The 9,608-nt window shown below is 46.8% G+C and overlaps 1 protein-coding gene and 1 long non-coding RNA gene across 9 annotated transcripts in view; one reads left to right on the top strand and one right to left on the bottom strand.

The window, feature by feature from the left end:
- Positions 1-2,044: 2,044 nt before the first annotated feature.
- LOC147653814 (uncharacterized) lies at positions 2,045-9,390 on the bottom strand. The gene is made up of 2 exons (XR_015285808.1): positions 8,937-9,390; positions 2,045-5,448 (listed from the first exon to the last, which is right to left on the bottom strand). It is a non-coding gene; the product is annotated as an uncharacterized LOC147653814 (long non-coding RNA).
- Positions 8,146-9,608, top strand: part of PLEKHA5 (pleckstrin homology domain containing A5) — a 160,835-nt gene continuing 159,372 nt past the window's right edge. For all 8 annotated transcript variants that reach the window (XM_086885509.1, XM_086885506.1, XM_086885508.1 and 5 more), the window contains exons 1-2: positions 8,146-8,368; positions 8,514-8,590. In XM_086885509.1, coding sequence (XP_086741635.1) covers positions 8,280-8,368; positions 8,514-8,590 — 166 coding nt within the window. In that variant the 5' untranslated portion in view covers positions 8,146-8,279. The remainder of the gene's footprint in view (positions 8,369-8,513; positions 8,591-9,608) is intronic.

Here is a 9,608-nt window from a genome sequence, read left to right as displayed (position 1 = left end):
AGAAACTAAAAAAATTCAAAGCATATTAAATTCTCCTGAAATGGAGGATATGGTTGAAGCAGGTTCAATAAAATAACACAATTTTTCTTTAAAAAGGAGACAGGGCTGATGAAAAGAAAGATGAATTAAGGTAACTCTGAGTACTGCAGGACCAGAAGCACCAGATTGCTAATGAGAAATCCTGTGCTATAGATTTGAGAAAATATTGTGCTCTTGGAAATACTGAAATATTTGAGACATGGCCACTGTATAACTGAAACCAAGAAGAAATCTTTCCAAATACTTATAATGTTTGAAAGCACTGATGATTGTGTAATTTTCAAAATCAAATCTGAGATCAGAATACTATAGGGACCAAGAGACCCTCAGAAGGTAGTTGCTAGAACTGCACAGCTTTAGTTTGCTAAAGGTTGTCAGAATTGGCTGCAGAACAGAGCTAGATCTGATTACAAGTCTTGAAAATGAAACCAGCTGATGCTACAGAACCTCATCACAAAATGAAGAAGCAGAACAGGTCTGAATAGTCAGAGATGAAGTCTAAAAACTGCACTCAACCAGAGAGAAGTTTCATGAAGCAATGGAAGAAACTGGTTGGAAGAAAATGCACAGTTAAATTAAATAAGAATAAAAACATTTTGTAAAAGCTTTCCAAGAGTGACTACAGTTGTCTTTGAAAGAAATACTCTGTATGGGAGGCTCTTTGTGGGGACTGTCCAAATGGCAGCTGTGTTTCAGGGGGGATTTGTCTCCTCTGACTACAGCAGTTTACAATGAAGGTCTCTCCTCCTGCCTGGGAAGGAATCCCACCACTGTTAACAGAGTCAGTGTAGCCAGAACAGCTCAAGGTGTGATTCAAGTGAGTGGATATAGGTCCCTACATCAGAATAAGAACCGCTCCATAGTCTACATTAACTGCATTGACTATCTTGACCAGACCACTGCTGCTGTAAAAGAAGCCTTGGAAGACACCTTTCTTTTCTCAGGAAAATCCAGCCCCAGTACCTGAAATACAAAGAGTTTGAGCTGGACACAATTTTGCAAGCCAAGCTGTAGAAACATTTTTTTTTCAGTTAAATAACTATTCAGCACGAGTAGGTAAAAGTCATGTCATGCAGTGAACAAAATATTCTTACTGTGAGTAAAATGTAAATCAGATGTAAGGGAAACAAATGTGAAAGAACAAAACTCTGTCTTACCTCCCATTGGGAGAGCTCAAACTATGGAAGAACAGCAGTTCATGAAGATAAAATGAAAGAGATGTGCACAGAAAAGCTGAAGTATACAAAAAATACGACAAAAAAAAGAATAGAACTTCTGGTAAATAGATTAGGCCAGATAGAACCTGCTGAGATGATAAAAGGTGAGTGCTGTTAACAACAAAACAAGCCTTGAAACAGATACCAGCCTATATCTAAATATAGCCAAGGAAATTTTAGATCAACAAGTTAAGATATGGCTTGGATTTGCTTATGTTGCAGGGAAAATTACGGGCTAAAAATAGATTACTTTTCTTGTTCTGCTGTAACACTATTAAAGAACATCACTGGTAATCTTATGTCTAGTCCATAAAGACTGACACACGTATTACACCAACTGTGGTAATTACAGAAAATGGCCCATGATTTGATTAAGATGTTAAATGGCTTGCAAAAATAGTATCACTTAAAGCACTTCATGGCCAAGGTATCCACAACATCATGATTTTATGGAAAATGTCATCCAGATTGCAACAAGGGTGCCTACCAAAATCTCAAGGGTGAAACACAGTATTATTTCACCCTGCTCTGGAAAAAGACTGTCAGCTGCTGAAAGTTTAATGGGAATAGCTTAAAATTCATTATATAGTTGGTATTAAACACAAACATACTGCAAATTCTTACTAGCCCCACTGAAAAAAAAAAAAAAGAGGGAGGGGGAGAATGAATGCATATGAGGAAAGGTATGAAAAAAGACCACATAAAAGACCACATAAATAAAGCCTTTGCAGCCACAGGGCCCTGTATATCTCAAATAATGCAAACCACAGGTGAAGCTCTTCCAGATATTCCACATGAAGTTCATTTTTATTTGTTCAAGCAATTACTGAACAAACAAAGGCAATTCTTCGGGAGAAACTCAGGTCATCTTCTTCTAGAGCAGAGAAAGCTTCTTCATCTCTTACTGTTTGAAACAGAGCAGGTTTTTGTGCAACTGGACAGCAGCAGTGAAAATAACTGTGTGAAGAAAAGCAGATGCTGAAGTCTACCAGATACTGAAGAGATCTGTGAAACAGAGAAGCCAGCTGAGAGACAGGGTATTTATTTGTGTTGCACTGTGTATGATTTCCATCTAGATGATTCAAGTGAGAGGGTTATTTGAGAGATGAAATACCCTGGCTTAAGTCAAATGTAGCTAGCAATGGCCAGTTGGAGGAAAAGTAACATATTGAGATCACTGCGCTTCCCTCACAAATTATTTCCCTCTTAATACTATTTTAAACTAATCCTAGCAATAAACATGATATTAAAATGTCATTTTTAACACAGTGTGAATGTCACAGGCAGCTATTGTTATAGTAGGCTTGAGGGCTTCCTAAGCAAAAAGGCTGTGAAATGGTGTGAAAATAAAAAAGAAGGTTCCAGAAAAGTAGCTGCTCATCTTGAAAAGTAGCATCTTCAATCCTTTTTGAAACACTGAATATCATAGCATCAGTAAAAGAAACCTGAATGTCCCAAAGAGGGCATCCATCATTTCAGGCTGGAAGATTCTCATGTAACCTCACACATGGCATGGACCATACAGTGAATGAGTCTCTGAAAAAAGGCTTGCAACAAAAAAGTGTATAGACTTTTTTCAAAATTACACTGGAGAGGCAAGATGATTCTGGCAAGATGGTGCTGGTTCAGAGAATAATAACCCCTTTTTCTTTTCTGGTGTTGTCTGCCAGGGAAAGGCAAATTTCACACTTTGGCTTTGGAGTTTGTTTTGTATTAGTCTGACTGGATGTTTCAAAGAAAATGGCCTCATATTAGGATTCACTGCCATGAAGGAAACAAAAATTCTACACAGCACGGCTAGACCTGGAAATCATTAGTTGCAGATAAAAAAAAAAATAGTTTTGAAATGAGAACAACTGCTTTTCCTGTCAAGCACAGATTGCAAAACTTATGAAGCTGTGAGATACCACTCTGTTTCTACTGCCTGAGTGTGCACAGGCTTTGGTTGTGTATCTCCCAGTGTGTGAGGATATCTGGTGCTGATGGCAGGCAGGCTAATGACCCAATGCTTGCTCAGTCACATTGCTGCTTTAACCCAGAGGAGGACTCCTGTGCCACTGGTACCAATGACCCCCCAAAAAACTTTCAGCCTCCAGAGCTACCAGACAGGAGCCCTGGACAGTCATCAGGCTCTTTATTTGGAGTAAAAGAGAGGATCCATTCTAACAACAGAGCTGTCTGCAGAGGCTGTGTTCAACAGCTTTTTTCCTCTTTCTTATTTCCTCTGACCTAGGCTAATTGCTTCTTTCATCTGCACAGAGATATCTTGACTCCAGAGAACGTCAATTAGCAGATTTGTTGATTTTTTTCCCCCCTCCTCATCACTGAGGAATGTAGCCTAAAGGAGTGGTTCTTCTCTTCTCACCCCATGTGTTGGATCTAGTTATCAAGTGACCTCAGGATGTGTTAGATCAGCTTATTGATCTGATAGGAAACTAATTATTTGAGAGGATTTGTGATTTATTTTCTAACAGATCAGCAAACTGATGTAATTCACCATGGACTGCAGTATTGCTACAAAGGCAAGAAAAGCTAATGTTTGGGGATGGGGTAAAAGGGAACCCACCCTTCAGAAGTAGAGAAGTGCACATTCCCTCGTGAGAATGTGTAATACAAAACTGCACCTCCAGCAATGCTCTCTTCTCACATTTAAAGGGTTATATTGTATCACTAGTTAAACAACATAAAAAATGTAAAGTCACAGACTCCATGAAATAACCTCATCCAGTTTGATTCACGTTGACAGAACACACAGAATCAATCGTGATGAACACAGTTCTGCAGAGAGGTTTTAGGTGTTTTAGGAGTGTCTGCACTGGGATGGGGCAGCTCTGGCTGTACGGACAGTCTGGGGTCTGGAGTGCTGGAAATGGACCAGCAATGGAAATGTATGGAATGCTGGGGCCTGGAGTACCAGGGAAAGGGACCTGGGAGTGCTGGTCAAGGGCAAGTTGGACATGAGGCAGCAGTGCCCTGGCAGCCAGGAGGGACATCCCTGTCCTGGGGGTATCAGGGACAGCATCTCCAGCTGGGCAAGGGAGGGGATTGTCCTGCTCTGCTTGGGGCTGGGATGGCCTCATCTCGAGTTCTGGGGCCAGTTCTGGGTGCCACAATATAAAAAAGACATGAAGCTGTTAGACAGTGTCCAAAGGAGGCCACAAAGAAGGTGAAGGGCCTTGAGGGGAAGCTGTGTGAGGAGCAGCTGAGGGCACTGGGTCTGCTCAGCCTGGAGGAGACTGAAGGGACACCTCACTGCAGTCAGAGCATCCTCGTGAGGGGAAGAGGAGGGGCAGGCACTGCTCTCTTCACTCTCATGACCAGTGGTAGGACCCAAGGGAATGGCCTGAAGTTGCATCAGAGGAGGCTTAGGTTGGATGTTAGATAAGGTGCTTTCCCCAGAGGGTGGTGGGGCACTGGAACAGGCTCCCCAGGGAAGTGGTCATGGCCCCAAGCCTAACAGAGTTTAAGAAAGGTTTGGAAAACTCCCTCAGGCACATGGTGTGACTGTGCAGGGCCAGGAGTTGGACTTTGATGACCCTTGTGGGTCTCTTCCAGCTCAGGATGTTCTGTGATTCTCTGACTGCCATCCACTCCCTGCTTCAGAGGCTTTGTCAGATGTTATGCTTAGGGTCTAGCCCTCTTTACTCAGCTCATCATGTTTGTTGTCACCTCAGACCTGTTGGGAGAGGTGTGGATGGAATTCTCTGAGTCTTATTCAATGAATGTCCTCTCAACGCTGTTTTTAATTAATCTCATTTAAAGGGATTCATTGTTTTGTGGGCAGGGTTCCTTTGCCCCAGGAATTTTAAGTATTTTGATTATGAATACATTATTGAGACAAAATTATTTTCTTAAAACATCAATAGTCTTACTTCTCCCTTAGTACTCCCTGGCCCTGAGTGATTTGCTAGGAAAGGTTCTGTCGTGTGGAGGTGAAAGAGGAAGGGAAGAAGCCTGGGTCAAGATGGAGAAACACGGGAAAAGTCTCAGTGGAGCTGGGTTTTTGCTTCATCCCATGCTCCCAGGGCTGGGGGTACTGATGGGAGGGCTCTGTCTCACAGATTAACATCCTGCTCCACATCCTCTTCCCGTCGCTGACAGGAGCAGCAGATAAATAAGGCCATACATGCAGAGAGCAGAGAACAGCTGTGCCAATGGTGGTCACCACTCCAACAGTCTGTCTTCAACTCTTCTGGGAAAAAAAAAAACAAACAAAAACAAAACCCCATTGGGCAGATGGGAACATTCTGATGGATTTCTCTGAGCTTTATAAATCATGCTGACCAGTTTCACATTTGGAATCATTAGCTCTTTTTTAAAGTAAAAGGAATGATGTAAAAGGTACGATATGTAGTGTCTTGAATTATGCATGCAGTTTTTATAGTGATATAAACTCCTTTCAAAGACAAGTTTTACTCCCCCTAGAGATAAATCTTTTTTTTTTCCTAAATGTTGTTCTTGAGTCCCTCTTTTAAGAGCATTCATGCACTTATCTGACTGCAGAAAAAATGTATTACTGAACCTTGCAAAAAAACTCCATGTGTGATTTGTTTTGATCAAACTTTTAGACCAACTTTGAAGTCAAAGTTTTAACTGTGGAACCTACAGCAGCCTTCAGAAAGAAAAGCTGCCAGCACCAGCCTGCACAAGTGGTGCAGATGTGCATTCCCCCATACCCTTTGCTCCACAAAATGGCAAAATTTCGGGCTCCCAGAAATCTCTGGGAGTTCAGGGTGCATAGCACCTGGCAGGATGAGCATCTGCAAATATATTTTATTTGATGGCTACTTAACATAAAATACTTGAGTCCCTGAACCAAATGTCCCTGGGTGAAGTGGAACCAGGGTCTTCCATCACTCCCTGTCTGAGCTTCCTACTCATGAAACCAGCAAGTCATGCCACCACCCTATAACCCAATAATTACATTTGCAAAATAATGTGAGGGGGAGGAGGAGCACCTTCAGTATCCTCATAGAATAGTCTCAGCTTCAGAACACCATATAGCTTGGAGCAAAAGCATTTTCCTGGGAATAGAGTGGCATGGTTTTGAATGCCCTTCATCCTTGAGGCTGAATATGCTCCCCGTAGTGCTTGTGGTGATGACTCTGCTGCCAGCCTGTTTGCTGTGAGTTATTCAGAAATGAAACTTGTCTCTCTTAGGTGTGGCCTGAACACGGCCGATTTATCCAGCCTCTGTGGCATCTGGGGCAGCAATGCCTTGCCTGAGAATTTGGGCATATTTTAAGTACCATGATCCTGGTTTTACCAAGATGGCAGCAATTCTAAGCACAAGCAAAGCAGAAAGAGGCTGCAAAGCAAGGGACTGGCAGAACCTGGTGGCCTGAGGAAGCCATGTGGCAAATCACATGCTGAGATTGGGCAGGATTTATGCACCTAAGTTCTACCTAAATACCTAATTTATGGATCTAGGCCAATATAAGTCTAGCTGTGCTGCATGCACTTCTCTGCTTGGGAAAAAAAATTGATTCTGCATACTGGAATGTATCCACTGTTCTGGGGATTAAGAGCACTTGCTCTATGCTTTACTTAGGCTGTGTGGGGAAATATTAGGGCATGAGCACCTCAGAAGCCCCAGATGCACAGGATTCCCACCTTGCTGTTGCCAGGCAGCTTTCCACAGCCCTTCACAGGAAGAGCCATTACTCATTTCACTCATCATCTAAGGGCTCTTTCTCTTAGGAGAGAAGGGAACTGTTTATAGAATAACTTGTGCTTTCCCCAGAGTATTGTTCCTCTGGTAGTCTATAAATCTCAGGTGCTGTCAGTGCTGAGTGGAAATGAAAGGTATTGCTGGACAGGGAGGAATTCTTATCTTGCATCCAGTTACTTAAAGATAACTCCAGATCTTCTCATATGGCTGCTCTTCGTGCCTGGAATATCTTGTGTGGGACAACAGGGATTTAAAGTTTTGACCACATGGCATGATGGGGACCAAACAACAAAACACAGTTTTAGTTTTCCTAAGGTGTTCAGAATGGGAGAGGGGACAAAACTGCCTGTGCAAAATACCGTGAATTACAGATGTGGACATGGGAATGCTGCAAGACTTCCCAGCTTTAGTGCTTATTCAGAAAGTGGTATTGCAAGGCAAGGTTCCCTTAGAAATATCATGGCCACAGCACAGCATTTTATTAATTTATATTTGCCATGTGTAAGTTAAATCAAAGGGATGCATGGCTATAATGCACGTGCAATAGGATAATTTAAGTGCATTAAACTATACACAAGGGCACAGAGAGTCACTTGTGCAGTGGGTTTTACCTGAATTACTGCCACCTCCCTGAAGCACTGAAAACATGTTTTCATGTTTTCATCCATGCCATATCCCAGAGCTCCTTCGCAAGGGGGGCACAAAGCACAGATAGCACGGTTTGCGTGAAGGAAAAATATGCCACTTCTTTATACTTTGAGCCTTTACGTAAGAAATTTCAAAAACGCCTGAAGCGGAGGGTGTGAGGAGAGCGCGTTCACCCGGGGAGGAAACAGGACAAAACTTTCAATTTCCTTTGTCCTTAGGGACCCGATGAGGGGCTGCCAGGGGCGCAGCCACGATTCTGGAGTTGGCAGAGCTGGGGTGCGAACGAGCGGAGCCGGGGCCGAGGCGCCGTGCCCTCCTCTGGCAGCCGCGCTCCGGCCGGCCGGCCGCAGCTCGCTCCCTCCCTCTCTCCCTCCCTCCCTCCGTCCGTCCGTCCGTCCGTCCCTCCTCCCCGGCTGCCGGCAGCACATCGCCTCCCGGCCCCCTGGCACGGCCCCGGCCGCCTCCCGGCGCTCCCTCCATCCCCGCGGCTCCCTCCCCACACGCCGGAACCCGCCCCCGCCGGCCGGGCGCGCCCCCGCGGCCAGCGCGCCCCCGCGGCGGGCGGGGCGGGGCGGGGCGGGGCGGGCGCTGCTCCCGCCCCTCCCCAAGGTGTTGGCGGCGGCGGGGACGCGCTCGCTGCTCGTGCCCGCGCCGCCCCCCCGCCCGCGCTCCCCTCGGCTCTCCCCGGCTGCGGCTGCTCGGCCATGGCGGAGCTGAGCGCGGAGCGGCTGCGGGCGCTGCCCGGCAGCTGGAGTTACGGGATCAGCCAGGGCGGCCGCGTCTTCTTCATCAAGTGAGCGCGGGGCCGGCCAGGAGGGGAGCGGGGCCGGGCCGGGAGGGGCGTGCGGGGAAAGGAAGGGAAGGGGAGGAGGGGGGGGGGGAGCAGGGGGCGGCGGGGCTGCGCCTGCCTGACTCGGTCCGTGTGTCCGTCCCCGCAGCGAGGAGGCGAAGAGCACGACCTGGCTGCACCCGCTCACCGGCGAGGCCGTGATCACCGGGCACCGCCGCAGCGCAGGTAGGACCCTGCCCGGAGCCCTGCCCGGAGCCCTGCCCGGCGCCCCCGGCCCTGCCCCGGCTCGGCCGCCCCCGCCCGCCCCTGGCCCGGGCGGGCTCAGCCCGGGGTCCCCGCGGAGCCGCCGCAGCCCCCCGGGACAAGTCCCGATCCCGCTTTCCCCGCACTTGGCGCAGTTGTTCCCCCGGGGTGGGCAGCGCTGCAGCCGCCTGCGCTCCTGCGTGTCCAGCCCGCTCGCCAGTTTCTTCGAGCGCCTTCTCCCCCTGCCCCCGAGTTGTGCCTGTGTAATGGATCTGTCTCCGCTTTCCCTCCGTTGCCTTGTGTCACCCCTGCGAGGCTGTGTAGTTACCATTAGAGACCGCCTCGTTCCTCCCGTGCTCCTTGCTGGCTGCCCCGGTTATCCACCTGCACAGCATCCTTCCTCACTTCAGCGCGAAACCTCTCGCCGTGTTTCTGTTTCCAGCGGTACCTAGATTTAACCACGATAGGTGCATTAGAAATGTAGAGGCTGAGTTCGCTAGTCACCTAGAAACCCTTTTTCTCCCTGCGCTTCCATCTAGGCTGAGAGTCTGTGTGGTTTCCAAGTGACTGAGAGAGGTGGAATAGGTAGGAGGAAAAGGGACTTGAAACATTAGAAATAACTTGGAGGGAGGAGGGTGGAATCAAGTCTTTGCTTCTGCTGTTTGCTCCACTCTGGAGAAGTAGCAGCAGGAGGTGCTGGAGGAGGAGGATTTACAGCAGACACTCTGGAGACCCGGAGCCAAACTCTTGACTGCTGGAATTGCACACAGGCTGCATATGCCACTGGGAGGTGGTGGAGTGTAGTAATACGTGCAGTTGTTTTTATGTATATAATCACTTGGATAATCACGGGGAAATAATCTGCAAGTGAATTGGTCTGTATCAGATTATCTGCTTTCATGTTTGGTTAATACTTATGCATTAAGGAATCAGAATCAGAAATAGCCTTTTAGAAAACTGTGGACAGCCTTTCTTTTTTTTTTTTTTTTTAGTTTTTGAG

Source organism: Cyanistes caeruleus, chromosome 4 (assembly GCF_971803275.1).
Source record: "Cyanistes caeruleus chromosome 4, bCyaCae1.hap1.1, whole genome shotgun sequence".
In the NCBI taxonomy this organism is placed as follows: Eukaryota; Metazoa; Chordata; class Aves; order Passeriformes; family Paridae; genus Cyanistes; species Cyanistes caeruleus.
The sequence above is the reverse complement of the archived record's forward strand: the minus strand, read 5'-3'. Positions and strand labels throughout refer to the sequence as shown.